This window comes from Procambarus clarkii, chromosome 88, assembly GCF_040958095.1.
Source record: "Procambarus clarkii isolate CNS0578487 chromosome 88, FALCON_Pclarkii_2.0, whole genome shotgun sequence".
In the NCBI taxonomy this organism is placed as follows: Eukaryota; Metazoa; Arthropoda; class Malacostraca; order Decapoda; family Cambaridae; genus Procambarus; species Procambarus clarkii.
The window spans coordinates 8,789,366-8,817,047 of record NC_091237.1 but is presented as its reverse complement, the minus strand read 5'-3'; the positions used below and the strand labels follow the sequence as shown (position 1 = coordinate 8,817,047).

The 27,682-nt window shown below is 45.7% G+C and overlaps 1 protein-coding gene and 2 long non-coding RNA genes across 3 annotated transcripts; all 3 read right to left on the bottom strand.

Annotated features, from left to right (window-relative positions):
* Positions 1-481: 481 nt before the first annotated feature.
* LOC138359001 (uncharacterized) lies at positions 482-3,974 on the bottom strand. The gene is made up of 2 exons (XM_069317490.1): positions 1,677-3,974; positions 482-1,285 (listed from the first exon to the last, which is right to left on the bottom strand). The coding sequence occupies exon 1, from the start codon at positions 3,881-3,883 to the stop codon at positions 2,420-2,422; it is 1,464 nt and encodes a 487-aa protein (XP_069173591.1). The 5' UTR covers positions 3,884-3,974; the 3' UTR covers positions 482-1,285; positions 1,677-2,419.
* Positions 3,975-5,868: 1,894 nt separating this feature from the next.
* On the bottom strand, positions 5,869-8,605 carry LOC138359002 (uncharacterized). Its single transcript, XR_011225690.1, has 2 exons — positions 7,064-8,605; positions 5,869-6,672 (listed from the first exon to the last, which is right to left on the bottom strand). It is a non-coding gene; the product is annotated as an uncharacterized lncRNA (long non-coding RNA).
* A 2,650-nt stretch (positions 8,606-11,255) lies between these two features.
* On the bottom strand, positions 11,256-12,940 carry LOC138359000 (uncharacterized). Its single transcript, XR_011225689.1, has 2 exons — positions 12,451-12,940; positions 11,256-12,059 (listed from the first exon to the last, which is right to left on the bottom strand). It is a non-coding gene; the product is annotated as an uncharacterized lncRNA (long non-coding RNA).
* Between the last annotated feature and the right edge of the window lie 14,742 nt (positions 12,941-27,682).

The window sequence follows — 27,682 nt, the reverse complement described above, 5'->3', positions numbered from 1 at the left end:
TCAGAACTCTATCACCTGCTTATCAAGTGGTATCCTATCTCCTGATTCACCACCTAATACCACCAACCTCCTCAAGTAGGTCAATTCTTATAACACAATGTTGCACTATATTATATAGACTGTGGGTTGGTTGGTGTTGTCGTCGTTGATCCTTCTCTATGGACAACCCAACCCACAACTCGGCAGAGTGCTTATACTAGGAGATCACCCTTGGCGCTTCTGGCTCTTGGAGAGGGGCTCAACGTCACACGTTCAGGGGATGCGGCTCCAACACTTAGCCTCGTTGTCACGTGCACACACCCACTCGAGCCGCTGTGACTCCCCACTCTCTCCTTATGAGATATGATCTCCTCAATCCCCCTATGACTTACCAGTATTACCTCCTACCCTGTCCACAGCAGTGGTTCATGGTTCTTCCTCTCTCTCTCTCCTTCTTTACTACCTCCTGGGAAGCCTCACTAGGACAAGGGCAAACACCAGCAAATTGTAACACATTTACTGAACAAAGCACATACACGATACATACACACATCTAATAATAATGAATCCTATACTCTATAATATCCAAATCAGGTTGCACTCCAATACCATCAGAACTCTATTATCAGCTTATCAAGTGGTATCCCAACTCCTGGTTCACCACCTGGTACTATTAACCTCCTCAAGTTGGTCAAGCCTACATACACTGTTGCACTATCAGCAAGATAATGTATATATAGAAAATCAGCATTTGGATGCAATAACATATATCAGTATAAATGTTCACTGATACACAACAATGATTAATCGATCCCTGTCAGTCCTCGAGCACATACATCTGTAGGTAATCAAGCCTACGACTGCAACTCTAAGCTTCAGAATAAATCACTCCTTGACATAAGAATGCAAACAGTCACTCACCTCTCACTGCGTCTTGCACGCTACTGACAACCAAACACTATCAACTCCCTACTAGTAATCCACCAGAACTTCCCCTTCCACCTCTGGAAGTTCACAACCCTAATATCCTTAGGTTCTTCCGGGCTTCACTACCAGGATCCTCTGCAGCTCCTCCAGGCTGCTATCATGAAGTTTCCTTGAGTAACTACGGTGCTTCACCCTTCTGTTAGGTTCTTCCACAGCTCTCTTGGCTGCTACACCACCTCTACAGAAGCACGTGACACTCCTCTTCACTGCTGCTTCTCCTCACAGCTCGAGGTCCTCTGCTTCACTACCTTGGAGTCTCATCAGCTACTTCCTCTGCTGGCTTCGAAGTTCTCAGCAACTTCTTCCCCAAAGAACAAACCTGCAACCCATCGACATTCCAATAAAATGTTCCCCTTTAACACATAAACACAAATAACCACACAATATGCTTGCCTCAAACCTCTATCTGTCCTCTACATACAGTGAGAGTGGACTCCCCCGTTTTGGGCGGGTCCATACTCCACCTCGCCTGGCGGCGGCGTCCTCACTCGCTGGGAGGGTCTTCCTCCATCCGGAGCCAGGCTCCCTCAGTCGTCCGCCAGCGCTCAGAGGGGACGGACGTCGCTCCGTGCTCCTCCCTCTCCACTCTCTTATTTCAGGCTTTCTGCCTTATTAAAACATGTCTAACTTATAAATAAACATCGCTACTGTCGCTGGGCACACGACCAAACTACAAGCGATCACTATGAACTGGCGTATATCGTGCTTACCACAGATTAACTGATCGAGGGCGCTTTTCCTCTGACGGCGTCTGGTCAGGGCGCTCCACACAGCCCACAATAATGCTTCTGGGCGATTTAATATCTGCTCGTCGACCAGGACTTGAGACCACAACGTTCCCAGCTCGATTCCACAGCTGGTACGTCCGCACACTTCTCTTCTCTGCGAGATATATCACTAGGGGTTCCCTTCTGGCGGGAGCTCAAACGGAGCGCGGCTTCCCCCTGCGATGTCTGGCACTCAAGTGAGGTCAAGGTCCTCCGGAAGCGAGCCTCACGCCTCCAGCAAAGTGTCCACATCTCCTAGCCAGTCATTTATCTATTTCCTTACTTACTGCCCATAATCTTAAATTGTTTTACATATCCAACCAGCCATTTTTCATATGGGTTATCACCTCAATATTTGCTAGACCTTCTAGTTAGGTCAGGCTTGCTGAATAACTCTCAAGAAGGGAGACTCGTTTCTCCTGCAGGCTGAGATCATAACACTCCCCTCCCCTTATTTTTGAGAGTTATTCCAGTGGCAAAGCTCGGGATAATACATCCGCCACCACACTGTCTCGTTCTTCACCCGATATACTCTCTTAGGAGTCTACAATTAGTTCGTTGCTCCTTGCAACATCTGGCTCACCTCTCTCCAGAACCATGATCTTCTCATAAACGATTTGACTTCTCTGGCACCTCTTGGCTAGGCTGTCCTCCTTGGACGCCTGCAATCCATTGGTCCACTCTACTTATTGTCTCCACCCTCCATTTCCTCGTCTTCTTCTCTTCACGTCCAGAGTCAGACATCTGCTGTCTGTACCTCCTCTGTCGTCTTCATACTTCCATCTACTGCCATTATACTTTCGCCTCCTGTCATCATACTTCACTCCCTCGTCTTCACCGACGATTCTCCCTTCCGTCTCCTCCTTTATCCGAGAGCTCATCCTGTCTGACTTCCATCGAGTCCTCGGCTTTCTTCTATCCCTCCATGCTTGCATCATCATCCTCTTCCTACACTTTTCACTTCTATACCACTCCATTTCTTCTCCTTCGACTCTTCTTCGTTCCCTAAAAGTTTGTTCGAGCACTGCACTACATCCAACAGCACTCGACCATACATGTCGCTTTACCTCTCCTTGTGTGCTCGTAAGCATCTCTCCACACATACTGTCTCTTCTCCTTTCATTTTCCCGGCTATTACTCTTCTTCACTATCCCTCCGCCACGTTTTCTGTGAAACATGTCGACTCCTGACATCTCAAACAACTTAACTCCACTATCCCTATGCCTCTGTGCTCGTGGACAACGTGACGCTCTACTCCCGTCCTCAGTATGTCCACATCTTTCCTCGTTCCTACTCAGCACAGCTGCATTCGCCTTCCGACCTTTAATTTCAGCAGCCTGGGCTCTACTCAGGTCCGCTCTCTTCTCACGATTCTTCTTCGGCTGGGCCATCTTCACTTTCGACCTCACCGAGACTCCATTTTCCTGGGCTGGATCTTCATCAAACAGCCACGCTATATCTACGTCGATATCTTCCACCGGCTGAATCGACACTGTATCATCTTCTCCAGCGTCTTCCTTGTCGGCCACCTCTGCCTTCCTCACTACCGAGACGGGGTACTCAATGGCTTGGCGGTCTCCTGACTCATCTCCTCGGATGTCAGTCAGGTTCACACTCTCAGGTGTCCCACCCGTGCCATGGCCTTCTGGGCACTCCTCTGGCACAGTCTCCGCTATGACTCTTGGCAACACCTTTGTCCCGCACAAGTCATTCCCCAGGATCACTTGGACTCCTGGAACAGGTATGTCGGGGCACACTCCCAACATCACCTCCGCCGACACATATTCCGACCTTAGCTGGACAGCACATACGGGCATGTCACTCTCCGACAATAACCCATATACTTTCATCTTCCCACTGCCAGCTAACCGTCGACCATCCCCAATCAGGCTTCTCGCAATCAAGCTCTGATTAGCTCCGGTATCTCTTAAGATACCAACTTCTACCTCAGGTTGGCCTCTTATACTGATCCAACCTTTACTCATGAACGGCCTATACCTCTCGTTCACTAAATTCGCTCTCTGTGGTTTGTCTCGGAACACATTAGTATATTTACTTCCGGGGTCACACATGGCCAGGGTCACAACTCTCTTGCCCTGTCTACAATCTCGCATCACGTGACCCAATCCGTTACAATTGTAACATCTCATCTGGGAAAAATCTCTTCTATATGTACCAGAGTAGCTCTGACTCTGCCCACTCGTATTGGAGTTCCTCGGGCCAGACGTACTACTCGTACTCTGTGGAGCTTTACTGGATTCTTGATTTCCTGGATACCGATCAGTTTCTCGTTTTGCTCCTCCATCTTCACTTTCAGACGAAGTGCGCGACCTACTCTTCTGAGTTTTTGGGTACTTACTTTTATCTGCCCATTTATCAAAATTTTTCTCACCCCAGACTCTTCTGGGTCTTTCATAATTTCTTCCTCCCCAGACTCCATTGGATCTTCCATTGCTGCGTCTCGCCTCGCTTCTCACTCTGTTCTCCCTTAAGCTCTTGTACGCTTCAGTAATCATATCCGCCCTATCTGCGGCATCTTTCACCTCCATTATCCCTGCTTCTTGGATCTTGAACTTTGTTTCGGGATGCATCATCTCCAAGAACTTCTCCATGACCATCAGTTGCTTTAGGTCAGCGTAAGATCCAACTCCAGCAGCCTCAATCCACTTCTGGAATCGTCTTTCCAGATCTCTTGCTGTCTCAGCAAACGTACACGCTCCAACTTTGATCATCTCTCTGAAGCGCTTCCTATAAGCTTCTGGGGTTAACTGAAACGAGCGCAATATGCTGCTCTTTACTGTGGCATAATCCTGGCACTCTTCCAGTGACAATTGGGTGTATGCCTCCCTGGCTGCACCGGTCAATCTTAACTGGACCAGCTGGGCCCATTCCTCCTGTGGCCACTCCTTGATACTGGCTACTTTCTCAAAATGCTCGAAGAAGCTCTCTGCCTCTTCGGGAACAAACAAGGGAATGTCCTTCTCCCTAACCCTAACCTCTGGTGGGTGTGATACCTGGGTGGTGCTCTCTGGCAACCCATGTTCAATCCTCTGTTCAGCCACGGTTCTATTCGCTTCTATCTGCATTTGTTTTGTTCTCTCTTTTTCTTTTTCGACCTGGGCTTTTTCTTTTTCGACCTGGGCTTTTTCTTTTTCGACCTCTAGTCTTGCTTTCTCTTTTTCTATTTCCAGTCTGGTTTTTTCTTTTTCCTTCTCTGCTTCATTTTTCATCTGGAGTTCTAATTTCATCTTCTCCAGCTGGAACTGTCTCTCCTTGTCCTCTCGTTGTTGCTGCATCTGGAGCTCTAACTGGAATCTCTCCAAGCTCCTATTTCGGCTACTCCTGCTACTGCGGCTACTCTTGCTGCTCCTACTCGATCCCTGGGATCTCACTTCATCCTGCCCATCATCCTCCTTTCCACTTTCAGCTCCTTTCTGGGCTCCTTGTTCTGCCGCTTCATTTTTGGCTCTTAACTGCCTCAGGATCTCATCCTTCATCCCAGCTACTTTAGATGCTTTCAACCTAATGCCACATTTTTCTGATATTTGTTTCAATTGATCCCTCGTGCAACCTTCCAAGTCCTCAGGCTTGCCTGACTCCACAAACGTTTGCACCTTATCCATCTTTGTCCTGTGAGTCTTCCCAAGAGAGAGAATATACACCTGCGTTCACACAGTTTATCTATTTCAGCAAGGGTGTACAAATCCACTCTTGGACAGGGTGTGGGTGTGTCAGTTCACTCTCCCGGACAGGCCCCCAATTTATTATATAGACTGTGGGTTGGTTGGTGTTGTCGTCGTTGATCCTTCTCTATGGACAACCCAACCCACAACTCGGCAGAGTGCTTATACTAGGAGATCACCCTTGGCGCTTCTGGCTCTTGGAGAGGGGCTCAACGTCACACGTTCAGGGGATGCGGCTCCAACACTTAGCCTCGTTGTCACGTGCACACACCCACTCGAGCCGCTGTGACTCCCCACTCTCTCCTTATGAGATATGATCTCCTCAATCCCCCTATGACTTACCAGTATTACCTCCTACCCTGTCCACAGCAGTGGTTCATGGTTCTTCCTCTCTCTCTCTCCTTCTTTACTACCTCCTGGGAAGCCTCACTAGGACAAGGGCAAACACCAGCAAATTGTAACACATTTACTGAACAAAGCACATACACGATACATACACACATCTAATAATAATGAATCCTATACTCTATAATATCCAAATCAGGTTGCACTCCAATACCATCAGAACTCTATTATCAGCTTATCAAGTGGTATCCCAACTCCTGGTTCACCACCTGGTACTATTAACCTCCTCAAGTTGGTCAAGCCTACATACACTGTTGCACTATCAGCAAGATAATGTATATATAGAAAATCAGCATTTGGATGCAATAACATATATCAGTATAAATGTTCACTGATACACAACAATGATTAATCGATCCCTGTCAGTCCTCGAGCACATACATCTGTAGGTAATCAAGCCTACGACTGCAACTCTAAGCTTCAGAATAAATCACTCCTTGACATAAGAATGCAAACAGTCACTCACCTCTCACTGCGTCTTGCACGCTACTGACAACCAAACACTATCAACTCCCTACTAGTAATCCACCAGAACTTCCCCTTCCACCTCTGGAAGTTCACAACCCTAATATCCTTAGGTTCTTCCGGGCTTCACTACCAGGATCCTCTGCAGCTCCTCCAGGCTGCTATCATGAAGTTTCCTTGAGTAACTACGGTGCTTCACCCTTCTGTTAGGTTCTTCCACAGCTCTCTTGGCTGCTACACCACCTCTACAGAAGCACGTGACACTCCTCTTCACTGCTGCTTCTCCTCACAGCTCGAGGTCCTCTGCTTCACTACCTTGGAGTCTCATCAGCTACTTCCTCTGCTGGCTTCGAAGTTCTCAGCAACTTCTTCCCCAAAGAACAAACCTGCAACCCATCGACATTCCAATAAAATGTTCCCCTTTAACACATAAACACAAATAACCACACAATATGCTTGCCTCAAACCTCTATCTGTCCTCTACATACAGTGAGAGTGGACTCCCCCGTTTTGGGCGGGTCCATACTCCACCTCGCCTGGCGGCGGCGTCCTCACTCGCTGGGAGGGTCTTCCTCCATCCGGAGCCAGGCTCCCTCAGTCGTCCGCCAGCGCTCAGAGGGGACGGACGTCGCTCCGTGCTCCTCCCTCTCCACTCTCTTATTTCAGGCTTTCTGCCTTATTAAAACATGTCTAACTTATAAATAAACATCGCTACTGTCGCTGGGCACACGACCAAACTACAAGCGATCACTATGAACTGGCGTATATCGTGCTTACCACAGATTAACTGATCGAGGGCGCTTTTCCTCTGACGGCGTCTGGTCAGGGCGCTCCACACAGCCCACAATAATGCTTCTGGGCGATTTAATATCTGCTCGTCGACCAGGACTTGAGACCACAACGTTCCCAGCTCGATTCCACAGCTGGTACGTCCGCACACTTCTCTTCTCTGCGAGATATATCACTAGGGGTTCCCTTCTGGCGGGAGCTCAAACGGAGCGCGGCTTCCCCCTGCGATGTCTGGCACTCAAGTGAGGTCAAGGTCCTCCGGAAGCGAGCCTCACGCCTCCAGCAAAGTGTCCACATCTCCTAGCCAGTCATTTATCTATTTCCTTACTTACTGCCCATAATCTTAAATTGTTTTACATATCCAACCAGCCATTTTTCATATGGGTTATCACCTCAATATTTGCTAGACCTTCTAGTTAGGTCAGGCTTGCTGAATAACTCTCAAGAAGGGAGACTCGTTTCTCCTGCAGGCTGAGATCATAACACTCCCCTCCCCTTATTTTTGAGAGTTATTCCAGTGGCAAAGCTCGGGATAATACATCCGCCACCACACTGTCTCGTTCTTCACCCGATATACTCTCTTAGGAGTCTACAATTAGTTCGTTGCTCCTTGCAACATCTGGCTCACCTCTCTCCAGAACCATGATCTTCTCATAAACGATTTGACTTCTCTGGCACCTCTTGGCTAGGCTGTCCTCCTTGGACGCCTGCAATCCATTGGTCCACTCTACTTATTGTCTCCACCCTCCATTTCCTCGTCTTCTTCTCTTCACGTCCAGAGTCAGACATCTGCTGTCTGTACCTCCTCTGTCGTCTTCATACTTCCATCTACTGCCATTATACTTTCGCCTCCTGTCATCATACTTCACTCCCTCGTCTTCACCGACGATTCTCCCTTCCGTCTCCTCCTTTATCCGAGAGCTCATCCTGTCTGACTTCCATCGAGTCCTCGGCTTTCTTCTATCCCTCCATGCTTGCATCATCATCCTCTTCCTACACTTTTCACTTCTATACCACTCCATTTCTTCTCCTTCGACTCTTCTTCGTTCCCTAAAAGTTTGTTCGAGCACTGCACTACATCCAACAGCACTCGACCATACATGTCGCTTTACCTCTCCTTGTGTGCTCGTAAGCATCTCTCCACACATACTGTCTCTTCTCCTTTCATTTTCCCGGCTATTACTCTTCTTCACTATCCCTCCGCCACGTTTTCTGTGAAACATGTCGACTCCTGACATCTCAAACAACTTAACTCCACTATCCCTATGCCTCTGTGCTCGTGGACAACGTGACGCTCTACTCCCGTCCTCAGTATGTCCACATCTTTCCTCGTTCCTACTCAGCACAGCTGCATTCGCCTTCCGACCTTTAATTTCAGCAGCCTGGGCTCTACTCAGGTCCGCTCTCTTCTCACGATTCTTCTTCGGCTGGGCCATCTTCACTTTCGACCTCACCGAGACTCCATTTTCCTGGGCTGGATCTTCATCAAACAGCCACGCTATATCTACGTCGATATCTTCCACCGGCTGAATCGACACTGTATCATCTTCTCCAGCGTCTTCCTTGTCGGCCACCTCTGCCTTCCTCACTACCGAGACGGGGTACTCAATGGCTTGGCTGTCTCCTGACTCATCTCCTCGGATGTCAGTCAGGTTCACACTCTCAGGTGTCCCACCCGTGCCATGGCCTTCTGGGCACTCCTCTGGCACAGTCTCCGCTATGACTCTTGGCAACACCTTTGTCCCGCACAAGTCATTCCCCAGGATCACTTGGACTCCTGGAACAGGTATGTCGGGGCACACTCCCAACATCACCTCCGCCGACACATATTCCGACCTTAGCTGGACAGCACATACGGGCATGTCACTCTCCGACAATAACCCATATACTTTCATCTTCCCACTGCCAGCTAACCGTCGACCATCCCCAATCAGGCTTCTCGCAATCAAGCTCTGATTAGCTCCGGTATCTCTTAAGATACCAACTTCTACCTCAGGTTGGCCTCTTATACTGATCCAACCTTTACTCATGAACGGCCTATACCTCTCGTTCACTAAATTCGCTCTCTGTGGTTTGTCTCGGAACACATTAGTATATTTACTTCCGGGGTCACACATGGCCAGGGTCACAACTCTCTTGCCCTGTCTACAATCTCGCATCACGTGACCCAATCCGTTACAATTGTAACATCTCATCTGGGAAAAATCTCTTCTATATGTACCAGAGTAGCTCTGACTCTGCCCACTCGTATTGGAGTTCCTCGGGCCAGACGTACTACTCGTACTCTGTGGAGCTTTACTGGATTCTTGATTTCCTGGATACCGATCAGTTTCTCGTTTTGCTCCTCCATCTTCACTTTCAGACGAAGTGCGCGACCTACTCTTCTGAGTTTTTGGGTACTTACTTTTATCTGCCCATTTATCAAAATTTTTCTCACCCCAGACTCTTCTGGGTCTTTCATAATTTCTTCCTCCCCAGACTCCATTGGATCTTCCATTGCTGCGTCTCGCCTCGCTTCTCACTCTGTTCTCCCTTAAGCTCTTGTACGCTTCAGTAATCATATCCGCCCTATCTGCGGCATCTTTCACCTCCATTATCCCTGCTTCTTGGATCTTGAACTTTGTTTCGGGATGCATCATCTCCAAGAACTTCTCCATGACCATCAGTTGCTTTAGGTCAGCGTAAGATCCAACTCCAGCAGCCTCAATCCACTTCTGGAATCGTCTTTCCAGATCTCTTGCTGTCTCAGCAAACGTACACGCTCCAACTTTGATCATCTCTCTGAAGCGCTTCCTATAAGCTTCTGGGGTTAACTGAAACGAGCGCAATATGCTGCTCTTTACTGTGGCATAATCCTGGCACTCTTCCAGTGACAATTGGGTGTATGCCTCCCTGGCTGCACCGGTCAATCTTAACTGGACCAGCTGGGCCCATTCCTCCTGTGGCCACTCCTTGATACTGGCTACTTTCTCAAAATGCTCGAAGAAGCTCTCTGCCTCTTCGGGAACAAACAAGGGAATGTCCTTCTCCCTAACCCTAACCTCTGGTGGGTGTGATACCTGGGTGGTGCTCTCTGGCAACCCATGTTCAATCCTCTGTTCAGCCACGGTTCTATTCGCTTCTATCTGCATTTGTTTTGTTCTCTCTTTTTCTTTTTCGACCTGGGCTTTTTCTTTTTCGACCTGGGCTTTTTCTTTTTCGACCTCTAGTCTTGCTTTCTCTTTTTCTATTTCCAGTCTGGTTTTTTCTTTTTCCTTCTCTGCTTCATTTTTCATCTGGAGTTCTAATTTCATCTTCTCCAGCTGGAACTGTCTCTCCTTGTCCTCTCGTTGTTGCTGCATCTGGAGCTCTAACTGGAATCTCTCCAAGCTCCTATTTCGGCTACTCCTGCTACTGCGGCTACTCTTGCTGCTCCTACTCGATCCCTGGGATCTCACTTCATCCTGCCCATCATCCTCCTTTCCACTTTCAGCTCCTTTCTGGGCTCCTTGTTCTGCCGCTTCATTTTTGGCTCTTAACTGCCTCAGGATCTCATCCTTCATCCCAGCTACTTTAGATGCTTTCAACCTAATGCCACATTTTTCTGATATTTGTTTCAATTGATCCCTCGTGCAACCTTCCAAGTCCTCAGGCTTGCCTGACTCCACAAACGTTTGCACCTTATCCATCTTTGTCCTGTGAGTCTTCCCAAGAGAGAGAATATACACCTGCGTTCACACAGTTTATCTATTTCAGCAAGGGTGTACAAATCCACTCTTGGACAGGGTGTGGGTGTGTCAGTTCACTCTCCCGGACAGGCCCCCAATTTATTATATAGACTGTGGGTTGGTTGGTGTTGTCGTCGTTGATCCTTCTCTATGGACAACCCAACCCACAACTCGGCAGAGTGCTTATACTAGGAGATCACCCTTGGCGCTTCTGGCTCTTGGAGAGGGGCTCAACGTCACACGTTCAGGGGATGCGGCTCCAACACTTAGCCTCGTTGTCACGTGCACACACCCACTCGAGCCGCTGTGACTCCCCACTCTCTCCTTATGAGATATGATCTCCTCAATCCCCCTATGACTTACCAGTATTACCTCCTACCCTGTCCACAGCAGTGGTTCATGGTTCTTCCTCTCTCTCTCTCCTTCTTTACTACCTCCTGGGAAGCCTCACTAGGACAAGGGCAAACACCAGCAAATTGTAACACATTTACTGAACAAAGCACATACACGATACATACACACATCTAATAATAATGAATCCTATACTCTATAATATCCAAATCAGGTTGCACTCCAATACCATCAGAACTCTATTATCAGCTTATCAAGTGGTATCCCAACTCCTGGTTCACCACCTGGTACTATTAACCTCCTCAAGTTGGTCAAGCCTACATACACTGTTGCACTATCAGCAAGATAATGTATATATAGAAAATCAGCATTTGGATGCAATAACATATATCAGTATAAATGTTCACTGATACACAACAATGATTAATCGATCCCTGTCAGTCCTCGAGCACATACATCTGTAGGTAATCAAGCCTACGACTGCAACTCTAAGCTTCAGAATAAATCACTCCTTGACATAAGAATGCAAACAGTCACTCACCTCTCACTGCGTCTTGCACGCTACTGACAACCAAACACTATCAACTCCCTACTAGTAATCCACCAGAACTTCCCCTTCCACCTCTGGAAGTTCACAACCCTAATATCCTTAGGTTCTTCCGGGCTTCACTACCAGGATCCTCTGCAGCTCCTCCAGGCTGCTATCATGAAGTTTCCTTGAGTAACTACGGTGCTTCACCCTTCTGTTAGGTTCTTCCACAGCTCTCTTGGCTGCTACACCACCTCTACAGAAGCACGTGACACTCCTCTTCACTGCTGCTTCTCCTCACAGCTCGAGGTCCTCTGCTTCACTACCTTGGAGTCTCATCAGCTACTTCCTCTGCTGGCTTCGAAGTTCTCAGCAACTTCTTCCCCAAAGAACAAACCTGCAACCCATCGACATTCCAATAAAATGTTCCCCTTTAACACATAAACACAAATAACCACACAATATGCTTGCCTCAAACCTCTATCTGTCCTCTACATACAGTGAGAGTGGACTCCCCCGTTTTGGGCGGGTCCATACTCCACCTCGCCTGGCGGCGGCGTCCTCACTCGCTGGGAGGGTCTTCCTCCATCCGGAGCCAGGCTCCCTCAGTCGTCCGCCAGCGCTCAGAGGGGACGGACGTCGCTCCGTGCTCCTCCCTCTCCACTCTCTTATTTCAGGCTTTCTGCCTTATTAAAACATGTCTAACTTATAAATAAACATCGCTACTGTCGCTGGGCACACGACCAAACTACAAGCGATCACTATGAACTGGCGTATATCGTGCTTACCACAGATTAACTGATCGAGGGCGCTTTTCCTCTGACGGCGTCTGGTCAGGGCGCTCCACACAGCCCACAATAATGCTTCTGGGCGATTTAATATCTGCTCGTCGACCAGGACTTGAGACCACAACGTTCCCAGCTCGATTCCACAGCTGGTACGTCCGCACACTTCTCTTCTCTGCGAGATATATCACTAGGGGTTCCCTTCTGGCGGGAGCTCAAACGGAGCGCGGCTTCCCCCTGCGATGTCTGGCACTCAAGTGAGGTCAAGGTCCTCCGGAAGCGAGCCTCACGCCTCCAGCAAAGTGTCCACATCTCCTAGCCAGTCATTTATCTATTTCCTTACTTACTGCCCATAATCTTAAATTGTTTTACATATCCAACCAGCCATTTTTCATATGGGTTATCACCTCAATATTTGCTAGACCTTCTAGTTAGGTCAGGCTTGCTGAATAACTCTCAAGAAGGGAGACTCGTTTCTCCTGCAGGCTGAGATCATAACAACTATCAGCAAGAGAATATATATATATCTATAAACATGTGCAAGGAAAACAGCGTATGACTGCAATAACATAAATATTAGTATAAATGTTCCTCGATATACAACAATGTTCAATCGATCACCCTATCAATCCTAGAACACATATGTCTGTAGGTTATCCAGCCTACGATTGTAACTCTATACTTCAGTATAAGTACTCCTTGGCACAAGAATGGCAAACAATCACTCACCTTTCACTGCGTCTTGCACGCTAATGACAACCAAACACTCTACCAACTCCCTACAAGTAATCAACCAGAACTTCCCTTCCACCTCTGGAAGCTCACTACCCTGATCTCTTCAGGTTCTTCTGGGTTTACCTACCAGGATACTCTGCAGCTCTTCCAGGCTGCTACACCATGAAGTCTTCCTTGAGCAACTATGGTGCTCCAAAACTTCTACTAGGGTCCTCCACAGCTCTCTTGGCTGCTACACCATGAAGTTTCCTCGAACAGAACTGGAGTTTCGCCACTGGTATTACAGAAGCACGTGACACTCCTCTTCACTGCTTCTCCTCACAGCTCGAGGTCCTACTCTTCCACTACCCTGGAGTCTCATCAACTACTCCCTCTGTGCTGGCTTCGAAGTTCTCAGCAACTTCTTCTCCAAAGACATTCCTGCAACCCATTGACACTCCAATAAAATCGTTTCCCCTTAAACACAAACGAAAATAACCACACAATATCTTTGCCTCCAATATCTATCTGCTGTCTACATACTGTGAGTGGACTCCCCCGTTTGGGCTGGTCCATGCTCCGCCTTGCCAGGCTGGCGGCTCCTTAACTCTGGGAGGGTCCCCCGCTGCCAGTCAGTTGGCTTCAGACGGTCGACGGGAGAGGACGTGCTGCTCGTCCCTCCAGCTGTCTCTCTCATCTCCGTCCTCTTATTTAGGCTTTTTGCTTTACCAAAACTATGTCTAACTTATCAATAAACATACGCTACTGTCGTTGGGCACACGGCCAACTACAAGTAATCACTATAGACTGGCTTGAATCGTGCTTACCACAGATTGTCTAGTCGAGGGCGCTATCCCTCTGACAGCGTCTGATCAGGGCACTCCCATGGCCCACGATAAGGTCTCTGGGCGGCTTAATAAACACTCCTCGCCATCCAGGACTTGAGACCACAACGTTCACAGCTCGATTCCACAGCTGGAACGTCTGCACACTTCCTTTCGCTTGGAGATATATCACTAGGGGTCCCTCTCTGACAGGAGCTCACACAGAGCGCAGCTTCCCCTCGCGATGTCTGGTACTCAAGTGACTTAAGCTCCTCTCTAAGCGAGCCTCACGCCTCTAGGAAATTATCCACATCTCATAACCAGTCATTTATCTATTTTCTTATTTACTGCCCATAATCTCAAATTGTTTATGAAATCCAACCAATTATTTTACATCTGTGTCTTCATCTCTATATTTCCTAGACCTTCTAGTCAGGTCAGGCTTGATAGAATAATTCTTAAAGGGGAGACTCGTTTTTCGGCTGCCTGGGATCATAACACCCAACCAGTAGAGACCCTTCCCAGATAAAGCCCCCCCCCCCTGCTCCCTGACCCCAGGTGCCCCTATGTTTCCCTCCATGCCCACCTTTCCCAACCCTTCCCCCCACCCCAGGCCTCGCTGTTCCCACACCCCATGCCCTCCCCAGTATCCCCATCCCAAGCCCTCCATCCTATCACACCTCCCCCCTCCCAAGCTCTCCATCCTATCACACCTCCCCCCTCCCTCCTTGCCGCCCAACACTCTGGCTCCCCTTTTCTCCCTCAACCCCACCACAGGCTCCTGTTTCCTCCCCAGCCCCACCTCAAGCTAACCATCCTTCCATCCCCCCCCCCCTTTGCCTCCCTGTTGCCCACCCCAGGCTCCTCTTCTCTCTCCCCCACACCCTTACCTCCCGGCTCCCCTTCCCTAGACTCACTTTAATCCTCCAAGCAATGACCTAACCCCTTTCACATGCCCACTTTCCTTTGCCATCCCAAGCATGAGCACAACCCCATACTCCTCCAAGCTTCCCCATACAGGATACTCCCAGCCCCCTCTAACCCCAGATCCCCCAGGTTCACTTTCCTAGGCCCTCCCATCCCAGGCACACCCTTGCCCCTCTACTCCAGTGGAACCAACAGAAACTGAGAATGGAAGGAAGAGAGTTAGTTTCAAGAAAATGTGCTTAAAACATTGATGGGATTACAAGCAAGGCAAGTGAACTTAGGGAAAGAGCACAAGAAGGCAACCCCAGATGTTATTGGACTCATAGAAACAAAAATCTCAGGAATTATAACGGATGCCGTATTTCCCCAGGAATGCACTGTAATAGGGAGAGAGAGAAAGGGGAGGAGGAGGAGTGGCCCTACTGATAAGAAAGGAGTGGAGTTTCAAGGAGATGGTTATCCCTGGCTGTGAGAGGTTCAGAGACTACATAGCAGGTACCAAGACAATGGGAGGACAAAGAGTAGTAGTAGCAGTGATATATAACCCTCCACCAAATGACAGATGACCCAGGCAAAAGTATGACAGAAACAACATGGCAGTCAACACTATAATTGAGAGAGTAGCCACTGCTGCCTATAGAAATAGATCCCATATGCTCATTATGGGGGAATTCAATCACGGATAGATAGACTGGGAAAACAAGGAACCGCATGGAGGGGAGGAAACATGGAGAGCTAAACTGTTGGAAGTGGTGACAAGGAACTTTTAAAGTCAGCATGTCAGAGGATGCACAAGAATGAGAGGCAATGATGAACCAGCAAGACTCGATCTAGTTTTCACTCTAAATGACTTTGACATAAAAGAAATCAGTTTCGAAGCCCCTGTGGGAATGATTGATCGCAGTGTATTATGTTTGAGTATTTCGAAGAAGAAGGGTTAATGAACTCAAGGAAGGGCCTAGAAAACAAAAGGCTAGCATTCAGAAAGGAAAACTATGATGAGATTAGAAAATTCCTAACAGATATAACTTGGGAAACAGCTCGGAGGAAAGACGGCCCAAGGAATGATGGACTTCCTCATACAGAAGTGTAAGGAAGCAACAGACAAGTTCGTCTCTGTCCAAAAGGAACAAATATATAATGCAGATGAGAAATGCATAGTTTAATCAGAGATGTAAGCTTGCAAAGAAATAAGTGCAAGGCATGGAGAAACTATAGAAATAATAGGACACTAGAAAACAGAAATAGGTACCAGAGTGCCAGGAATTAATATGTCACATCAGTTCAACTCAGGAAAGTGTAAAGTAATGAAATTAGGGGAAGGGAGCAAAAGGATGAACACAAGGTACCATCTGGGAGGTGAAATCTTGCAAGAGTCAAGTAAAGAGAAAAATTTGGGGGTTGATATCACACCGAACCTCTCCCTAGATGCCTACATCAAAAGGATATCATTGTGAGGGATCTAGATCCCTCAGCTAGTTTTCCTAGTTTCTAGATTAGGCTAGTCACTCTAGAAACTGAAGCTTTCAAAATAACATATGCTTGTTGGGTGTTGAATGAAAGCTTATGTTATGGACTATCATTTGTGAGTGGTTAGAGGTCTGTGATTGCTCTGTAGAGAGAATTACAGAAATTTTCCTGTTTCTGTGAAATAGGACGAGGAGGTACTTGACTAAAACCGTTAGAGGTGGGGGAAGAGTGGAGTGAACGTTGCCTTTCCCCCCCACATGGGAGACATCGCCCCTTTGTTTTAGGCCTCACCCTCCTTGTGACGTCACAGGACGCCCGAGGGTGACGGAGAGAGGTGATTGGTTTAGGCATGTGTGCTCCAAGCCTAGTTTTTGCGCGAAGAGCTGTGGTTGGAAGCGGCATCTTGGTAGTGTGCCGGCTTCGAGCTGATTGGTCAAGACAAAGTAGGGAGAAGGTATGGGTATTTGAGTTTCCCTGCCGCCAGGGAGGGAGTTTGAATTGGGCGGCCAGGGGAGGAAAAAGTGTCTGGTGGAGGTGGCACGCCGGCCACCTCCACCCCATGTTAATCGCTTCTCTCGTCCAAATTACTCATCGAATATGGCACTCCTGCCATCAGGGGTTGTGTCAAGGCCAAATTAGGTGAATTGGGGCCAAGGATTTACGGAAGGAACAGTAAAAAGCTAAAGAGACAGTTGACTGTGTTCACGCATGAGGCAGCTGGCAGAGCCTCATGGTGTAACAGGTGGGTCGAGTATCCTGTCTAGTGGCAATGGACAATTGGTGTTGGGCAGTGTAAGTGAGTGTGATATTACAGGCCCATGTTGGACTTTGCATTCCGCCAGGCTGCATCAGTGTGGGGACGCCGTCGGCCATTGTCACCCCAGTGTAGAGCAAGGCAGGCTCTGGTCTGCTGGAGTTGTGGGCGATTCCTCAACCACGTGTGTATGCCCGGGGGGCCACCCCGGCCACCTGCCGCATGGTCCGGCCACCCCACCCGCCTGCCCCCGCGCCGGCCACCCCACCCGCCTGCCCGCGCGCCGGCCACCCATCCAGGCCACCCGCGCGGCCAAACCCCATCCCTTCCTCTCAGCTCGGGAGGGGCGCTGTGGGCCACACGGTGGCCACATGCCTTGGCCACTTTCCCGGGACAGCCTAGGGCCACATCTTGTCGACGCATGAGGAGCAAGCAAGCTAAGTGTTGTCAGCTAGTGTGGTAGTGACTTGGGAAATGAGGAAAAAATAAGGAAAAATGTGATGCATACCGGTGGAAATTCACGGTAAGAGTTGTCTCAGAGCCTCGCCAGGCTAGAGAAGCAGCTGAGTGACAGCTGTCAGTAGGGTCCAGGTGATTGGTAGAGCGGTACCTGGAGATAGATATTATACACGGGACCACACTGTAGTATCATAATGTATATATATAGTAGACTGACTAGAGTATGTAACCGGTCAGTGTAGAGATTTACCATATAAGTGATCCAGCCTGTCGATTCTATATAATCGTTCAGACTGGATTAATGCCATAGAGTACCATAAAATTATAATCATTAGAGGTAAGCAGGCCCGGTTGCAGGGATGTCAATGGGGGGCCCCTGAGGTCTGTGTAGTTAGTTACATTTACTTGATGATTAATTTTCGTTGATTATGTGAATGCCATTTCTATGTGTTCATTTGCATGTTTATGTACTGTGTTGTGTGGTGAGTCAGTAGATGTGATTGCTGACTGATTGCCTAATGATGTCATTAGCATGTGGGGTATGGTGACGGCATCATTATGTTGCAGGTTTGTGCAGTGTTGTTATCAGTTTATACGATATTATTGCCCAGAAACTGTGTTGAGGGTTTAAGGGTCCTCTAGGATTATTCAGGGGAATTCACAGTACTTAATGAGAGCAGGCAATTGATGGGTTAATTGCCTTGCTGAGGTAAGTGTGTGTGTTGACAGTAGTCCTTTGCAATGGGTGCAAGAAAAAGAAGGGGGGGCAGTAATATTCGTATACTCTTGTGTGTTGCACAACCGTGTGTCATTATTGTGTGGGCACAGTAATTAGCGAGTTGCAGTAGCCGCAACCATATGTGGGCAATGCTTTTATGATGTTGCATGCCATTGTAGTGTGACCTATGTAACGCTGGGGTTACTTTGTTTCTTTAAGTTGTGTTGAGGACTTAAGTATTCAGTGAGTTAATTAAGTAAGGGGTAATTAACTGGATAAAGGGTGCACACTTAGTATTGTGGAGTGAGTGAGGGCTGTTATGAGAGAAAACAGTGTTGAGCTTGAGTGAGATATGTCTCGGGAGCAATTAATTGTCCGTGTGACAACTAATTGACCATTCTAGCTAATTATGTAATTAGTCTTCTCATCATGAATTCACGTAGTGGGAGAGGATCTGTCAGAGTCTGTCAGTATTTGTGTTAACGTAATATGCTCGAGACTAATTACCTTTCTGGGGTATAGCAATTAGTGGCTTAGGTTAATTAGTGGAGTAATTAACATTGGAGAGCTCCGATGACTCGGTAAAGCGAGGTCATGGAGCTAGCATAAATCGTTGTATTAATCATATCCTGTCTGAGAACAGTGGATTAGTGGCACATCTTGTTAATTAGGGTAATTAACTCCTTTCCCGTGAATTCACAGTGTTTGATGAGACCTGCTTAGGCAGTGCAGAGTGAGACGTATTTATGGATGATTAATTATCGGTCCTGGTGACAGTTAATTAATTGCTCAGAATTAATTAGGGACTTAATTAGGGTAATTAACACTCACTAGTAATTTTTTGACACAGACTGTGGAGAAGCTACCAAGTTAGGGTAGGCTTAGTTAACGTAACTCAATGGGGATGTAATTAGTTGTCCGTTTGACCTTAATTGAGAATTACTCACTGAATACTTGCTAGGAGTCAAGTGTGATGTAATATAAGTTTGAGTTATTGTTAACAAGAGAGAGACAAGTGTTAATGATTAACGTAGAGTATCATCATGATGTTGTCTAGTGTGAGACAATTGTTTGTGATTACCGTAGTACTTTGTTGCTGACTGCTGCGATCAGTCAATTAACGTAATTAATCACTTAAGGCAATTTCTTTTGGTTGTCGTCTGGTGACGAGAGTAGAGTCATCTAGGGATCTGTGGAGCTGTGTCCCAGAATCCCGCCTTGCCTGTCTTTGTTACTGTTTACAACAGTGCAACTTGTGGGGAAATTCCAGGCAGCTAATCTCTCTTTTTCAAATTGACTTTAATAAAATAAAGTTGTCTTATTTATTTTCTTAGTAAGTAAGAATTAATTAAGTGGACTGTATATACTGGTAAACTGCCTGAAATCTTCTTACACACTATTGGGAGGGACAATTGGTAGCCTAAACCACTTTGTTATGGCTCCTTCTTAAACTACCAATTGTTTACCTTTTAATCTGTTATTTCAGTTATTTCAGTATACCACATATGGTGGTCTAAACTACTAATATAATAATTAATTATGACTACTACTACTAAAAGCATAAATGGCTTAGCTATGCCAGTAGAATGGGCCTGGTAAGGCGTGTAGGTGTAGCCTCAGATTGGGTGTGGCCCGGTGCCTCCTGGTGCCACGTAATGGCGGCTTGGGGGAGAACAATGCCTGGCAAGCAATAGTTAATGTGTATGAGCCAACTGTCTGCTCTACTTCTTGAAGCTCCTCTCACAATTTACCTGTATGGGATGCAAGGAATTAATCAAAGTTCCCTAAACATATCAATTACAGGTATGACATGAACTGTGAGGGTTGTAATGGAGTACACATACGTTGTATTTAGGGAACTCCTACGACCTAACCATCTACTATTAATATTTAACAGTGCACTAGAATAATATACAATACTTGGTAGACGGATACAGTCGTTGTTGTGATGTTGTTAGGCTGTGTAGCTGGTGTTGACACGTAAATAGGGTGTCTAGCTGTTTACACCAGTTAACCAAGACAGCGTGGTAGGCTGATCCCTGGTTGTTGTTGTTGAGATGTGGACGCCTTCCTCCCCACTCGGGCCAACGCCCTTATGCTGGTTCCTCTCTCAAAGTAATTTTACATTAACAAGGTAACCTAGCTACAATACTGTGTAAATAATTATATTCGGTCTTATTGATTACTTTTTTGTTAACTCTAGAGACTAAACTAGTCTATTAACAATGTTTGATAATGTAAATATACGATGACTTCCATGACGTCACGGAGTCGATGACGTCACGGAGTCTCCCATTTTCCATCCTGAAGGGAGTACAGACTAGGGGAGACTGTGTTATTTGTGTGTGTGGTTGTGTGTGTGTCGGTTTCCCGACATAATTCCCAGGGGGCAGAACACGGGTCGAAGTCCCGGTAAGGACTGCGATCACTTTATTCTTCTCCCTCAGAATTATAGTGCTGCTTTAATTTGAGTTTACATTGTTGTGCAGCAGTCCGTTGGGGACGTATGTCCCGTACTGGCGTATCGGGTGCTGGAAGTCGTTGTACGTCTTCTTTCCTGGCCAGTTCTAAAGGTACTAATTTCTCTAAAGTTTTGAGAGTAGTGTTGCCTTTGCATTTTACTTTCACTATTCTCAAGATGCCCTGGCTGTCTGGATGAACAGAGACTATTTCTCCTATAGGCCACTCCGAGCGTGGTCCATCACTATCCACCAGAACTATGTCACCAGGGTTCAAGTTAATTCTGTTATAGGGATTGTTTGCCCCGTAATGATACTCCCTCAGAGCTGTTAGGTATTCACGAGTCCATACGTCATTCCACCGACTTATCACCCCTGAAAGATGTTTGAAACGTTGAACCAAATCACTCTCTTTGACATATGAAGGATCCTCTGGTTCCTCATCCGTAAGGGACACAAGTGTTTTGAGAGGTCTCCCATACATCAGATGAGCTGGACTTAATGGTTCACGCTGCAAAGCATCATCAGAGAGGTAGGTAAGTGGTCGGTTGTTAACTCGTGCTTCTATTTCTATGATTACTGTTTGAAGCTCCTGAAGGTCAATGTTTTGGCGGTGTAGGGTTTTCCGTAAAGACCGTTTCACCGTACCAACCATCTGTTCATAGAAGCCTTCATGCCATGGTGCTCTGGGAGGTATGAATTTCCAATAGCACTGCCGTTGAGTTAGGGCTGTGCGTACCTTTGGGTGTGTCCAGATTTTCCTCAGGCATGCTTCTCCTGCCACCAAGTTGGACCCATTGTCTGAAATCATTAACTTGGGACAAGATCTACGTGAAGCAAACCTGCGGAAAGCCTGTAAGAATGCTTCGGCACTCATATCGGGAGTCACTTCTAGATGGACTGCCCTTGTTGTGGCACAAGTAAAAAGACAGATATAGGCCTTTACTGGTTTCTTGTCTTTAGTGCCTGTCAGTGTTAGTGCTCCTGTGAAATCTACTCCTGTTGTCTCAAAAGGATGAATATGTACGACTCGTTCCTTCGGAAGTGGAGGAGGGCCAGGATATGGACACACTCTGGCATCGTATCTCCGGCATACAACACAGGATTTGATTATGGATTTTACTGTCTGTCTACCTTGGGGTAGCCAGTACTGTTGTCTTAATTCTGTGAGAGTATCTAATACCCCACCATGCAGAGTGCAGTATTTGTGTATATGTAACACAATTAGTTTGCTTACTATGTGGTGACGAGGGAGCAATATTGGATTTTTTGCTTCCAGATCTATGTCAGCATGTTGTAAGCGTCCTCCGCATCTTATCAAGTTATAATTGTCAGTGTCTAACCAGAGACCCAGATCATGTTGTAGCTTCTTAGGAACATTGTCAATTTCTGTCCCGAATGTGTCGGTCTGAGCTCTTTTAACCCAGTACCTTAAGGCACTAGGGAATTTATGCTTGATTCCTATTTTCTTTAGAAAATCAAACACTACTTGGGTGACACCTACAAGTTTGTTCAGTTCAGAGTACCGAGCAGGATCAATTACCAAAGTCCGAGGTAGTTCCGGGTTCTCAGTGGGAACAGTGACATTGGTCACAATGACTTGTGGCTTTTGTTCAGGCCACTGGTCGCTGATTAGCCACTGAGGTCCATTGAACCACATCTCAGCCTTTGTTAATTGCCGTAAAGTCAGGCCTCGGGAGAGATAGTCAGCTGGATTCTCATTAGTAGGTACATATCTTAGTTTATACCCTGCTGACAACTCTCGTATTTCCTTAACGCGGTTACTCACGTAAGGATTCTTACTGTTATTGTTTTTTACCCACTGTAGCACTGCCTCATTATCTGACCATACTACTGTTTCTTTAAAGTGGATGTGGCTTAAGGCCTTGATCAGATAATGAGCCAATCTTACACCTTGCAGTAGGGCTGTTAATTCCAGTTGTGGCAGTGATCTTTTCTTTAAAGGTGCCACTCTGGCCTTTGATGTGAGCAAACTGGCTTGCCCATTTGAGACCAGGTAAGCTACTGTACCATAAGCCTTTCCTGAGGCATCACAAAATACATGCAGCTTAATTGGTTCCTTTTCATTTACTACTGTGTTCCTAGGAAACTTGACAGACTCTAGGATACTTAAATCTTTCACTAACCCTTGCCATTTTTCCTGTAGGGCAGGTGTTAGAAGATCATCCCAGCCTATCTTTTGTTGCCAACATTCCTGTATTATCATCTTCCCATTAATTAGTATTGGACTTAATAAGCCTAATGGGTCGAAGGGTTTGCTGACTTGTGATAGCAATTTTCTCATTGTTAAGTTAGTGGTATCTGTCTCCACTGACTTGATTGTCAACTGATCGGTTGTCGTGTTCCATTGGACACCTAGAACCTTTGTCATCTCGGGTACTTGGTAGTCGGGAAATTCAGTTGTGATCAGTTGTTTTAATTTGTCATTGTTAGAGACCCAAGACTGGAGAGGCATATTGGCTCCCATTAATTCTTGATTGGCCTCATGGTATATGTCCAACAACTTACTTTCACTGTTGGCTGTTCCTTGAAAGTTATCCACATACAGGTTTTCGCTAATTTCTGTCTTGTTCGGGCTATTGGACTTCTTCAAGTGCGTATCCAAGGAGCTTGAAGCAGAAATGGTGAGCTTGTGGCTCCGAACAAAACAGACGCAAACCGATAAGTGATTATTTCACTGTTTGGATCATTAGGATCCTTAATCCATAGGAACTTTGTGTAGTTCCGGTCTTCTTCTTGAAGACCTACCCTAAGGAATGCCTTGCTAATGTCGGCCGTATATGCATAAGTCCCTATACGAAACTTTAACAGCACGTCATAAAGCCTTTGTGTTAGACTTGGGCCAGTTTGAAGGCAATCATTTAACGAAACACTATTCTGCCCCATCTTAGCACTGCAATTAAATACTATCCATAGTGGGGTAGTAGCAGAATTCTTCTGAACATGGTGGTGTGGCAGATAATGTCCTTCCTTTGGGTTATCATTTGTTACAACTTCGATAAATTTGTCATCGAGCTGCTTCTGTATTATTTCATGGTACAACTTCAAGTTCTCAGGTTGTCTTTGTAAACGTAACACCTGTGATCTTAATTGATTTTGTGCCATGAAGTAGTTGATGGGTAACTGAGGGTGATTCAGCTTCCATGGTAACCTGACCCAGTACTGATTATCTCTGTAGATAACTGAGTCTAGGTATTGTTTATAAGTCCAGTCATCATCTGGACTAGGTTGTTCAGGGACAATGCCGAGAGTTGCCAGGTCCCATAACTTATATACTGGGGGATCAAGCTCATCCTCGGAAATGTCTCTGAGTTGCAGTGGAGACTGTTCTCCTAGTCATGCAACCATTACTGTGTCGGCATGTTGGTGATCCACAGGTGCGGGTTGTTTTAGCCGTAATACTAGGCCTGTTAGTAAATAGCCACCTGCAGATGGTAACACGTTCATACCGTGGTAATCTTCCTTTCCTATGATAAACTTATGGTAGATATCTGATCCCATAAGGATTCCAATATCGGAAAGGTTGTCCGATGTAATGTTATCAGCCAAAGGAATTCCCTTTTCTTCCAGGAATTTGGCTGTTGTTCCTAGACCTTCTATATACAGGTCTGTTGGGAATCTATCTACTACCAGTGCTGGTACTTTTCGTACATAACCTCCTAATCTTACTATGGGTCGTACTACCCTGTAAGTTCGGGCTCCTGAGTTAGTCAGGAATCCTGCTATGTTTATCCGTGTCTCCTCTACAGGTGTAAGTTTCAGTTTATCTACCAACTCCTTGGATATAAAGGTCAGTTGGAACCCTTGATCAAATAATCCACGTACGGTGGCTTTATTCTTTCCATTTCTAATGATCAATCGGGCAGTAGGTAGAGCTGATTTATGGTTAGACCTGGTTGTGAAGACACTTATGTCAGGTAACACAGTACAAAGCTTTACTGATGCTGTAGCTCCTTCCTCCTCCTGTGGTTTGGGAGACTTTATACTTGTGTCCCCACAAAGTGCAGTATGGTGTTGACCCTTATGGCACTTAGTGCAGATGCGCATTGCTGTTGTGCAATTGTCGGGATGATGTTCCCTTATACACTTGCTACATCTATGTAACTCCTTGAGTCGTTTTATGCGTGTTGCACGATCAGGGTAGCGTCTGCAATTGTACATGGAATGTGATTGCTCACAAAACACACATGGTCTCCAGACATTAACAGTATCTTGAGGAGTCACCGTCTTGGGTGACGCGTTAACTGTAGGTTTAGAGGGACCAACTGCATATGTTCCTACACTGCCCTGATTCCACTTTGTGGAGGGGGAAGATGTTTTAGCTTTGTTTGGAGTACTGTTTGTACTCTGTTGTTTACTATTAGTAGCAGACGTAGGTTTAGATGTCGTTTTTTTCTTCTGGATTAACTCTTTCTCGTTCTATGATGGTTTGTAAACCCTTTGTAATCTCATTTACAGTCAAGGATGACTTACCTACGAATACAAACAACTTATCCAGTATGTCCCTGGGTAATTTCCGTGTCATATGGACTTGTATTATCCAGTCTGACTCATCCAGGTTCACTTTATTTTTAAGTGCCTTGAGCATGGACTCAAGCTCCAATCTGAAGGCTTCGAGGGAGACTGCAGTATTATCTGGAGGTTTAATGTCTAACAGTCTCTGTGTTAGAATTCTGATAGTCCTTTCAGGTTTAGCGTAATTATCTTTCAGGAGTTGTACTGCATTGTCATAATCATCATCTGTGTGATTTAGATTACAGACTACCTGATACGCTTCATCCTTCAAGACACTCTGTAAGTATGTAAACTTTGTTGTTTTTGGCACATTAGCATTAGAATCCACAGAATCGACAAATTTGCTCCAGAAACCGTCCCAACTCTCGTCTTCTGTTCCAGAAAAAGTTGGTAAACTAAGTGATGGCAATTTGACTTCTGGTGCTGTCTGGTTCTGGGAAGTTGTGGTTACAATATTTATATTGGCTTTATGGGCATGTATGATATCATCAAAGTGTTGCAATTCTTTAAACATTGCATCTTCATAATCGGAATGTTCTTGTATAACATCTTGTAATGTTTCTCCACCAACACTGGTATTCTGAAGTAAAACTTGATATTCTTCCATTTGTTGCAACACACGGTCATATTTGTTCCGTGTAAGCTTAAGATAATTTTCCAATGCTACATAGTTAACTGGAGTTTGTTTACTCATGTCTTCACATGTGCTAATCTGCCGTGATAAATGATCCCTCAATCCTGTGAGGGTTATTTGGACATTTTTGACAGTAGACATCTTGGAAGTACTTGTTAGTCGTATAGACTAGTGTCAGGACTATTTATGGCACTTGTATTAGTAAAGCCACTAGTTTCCGAACTAGAGCTACTTTTCATTTAAATATACACTGTATAATCATACACACTATAATTTGAGTGGTAGACCTGTATCAATGCTGGTATCCGCAAGTTAGCCCATCATTATCACTCTTGGTTGGTACAGAGACACAGGTTAACACTCAAAGGTGAAATGATTATAGTTAAATTATACTAATGTTATATTGATATCATATTGACAACACAACTCGGGTTGTCTTAAATACTGCATAAAAATATGTACTTGCTAGGTTGTAATATGTGTTCAACTCTAGACAAGTGTAAAATTCTTACCCTTACACCAGGTTAGCACAATAAATTAGACTAGGTTGCTGTACAACACCAGCCTAAAATGTTCTACCCTTGTGCAAGAATTAGTAGTAAATGATGTGGCATGCAGTAAATGTTACAGTAATGGCAATAATAATGCAATAATTACAAAAAAACATATATAAGTAACTTATAAGTAAAGCAGCCTCTTATCAACCTCTTGTAATGAAATGAAAAAAGCACAATTGTTCCTTTGGTACTGCCAGAACAATAATAGTGCTTGTTGTAAGTTCTGTTTGCTATGAGATTGAAAAGTTAGGTTAGAAAATATGCAAAAAATATAGCAGTGTCTTCCTGCTATAATGTGTGTAGGTAATATTGCACTATATGTATATAATATCTAGTTCAAAGAACTAAATATAATCCGGTTCCGTAGGACCAAAATAATGTGGGGAAATTCCAGGCAGCTAATCTCTCTTTTTCAAATTGACTTTAATAAAATAAAGTTGTCTTATTTATTTTCTTAGTAAGTAAGAATTAATTAAGTGGACTGTATATACTGGTAAACTGCCTGAAATCTTCTTACACACTATTGGGAGGGACAATTGGTAGCCTAAACCACTTTGTTATGGCTCCTTCTTAAACTACCAATTGTTTACCTTTTAATCTGTTATTTCAGCATACCACATACGGTGGTCTAAACTACTAATATAATAATTAATTATGACTACTACTACTAAAAGCATAAATGGCTTAGCTATGCCAGTAGAATGGGCCTGGTAAGGCGTGTAGGTGTAGCCTCAGATTGGGTGTGGCCCGGTGCCTCCTGGTGCCACGTAATGGCGGCTTGGGGGAGAACAATGCCTGGCAAGCAATAGTTAATGTGTATGAGCCAACTGTCTGCTCTACTTCTTGAAGCTCCTCTCACAATTTACCTGTATGGGATGCAAGGAATTAATCAAAGTTCCCTAAACATATCAATTACAGGTATGACATGAACTGTGAGGGTTGTAATGGAGTACACATACGTTGTATTTGGGGATCTCCTACGACCTAACCATCTACTATTAATATTAAACAGTGCACTAGAATAATATACAATACTTGGTAGACGGATACAGTCGTTGTTGTGATGTTGTTAGGCTGTGTAGCTGGTGTTGACACGTAAATAGGGTGTCTAGCTGTTTACACCAGTTAACCAAGACAGCGTGGTAGGCTGATCCCTGGTTGTTGTTGTTGAGATGTGGACGCC

Bases quoted from the DNA above. Each gene is read 5' to 3' on its own strand.
- LOC138359001 (XM_069317490.1), bottom strand. From the start codon at position 3,883: ATGAGATGTTACAATTGTAACGGATTGGGTCACGTGATGCGAGATTGT.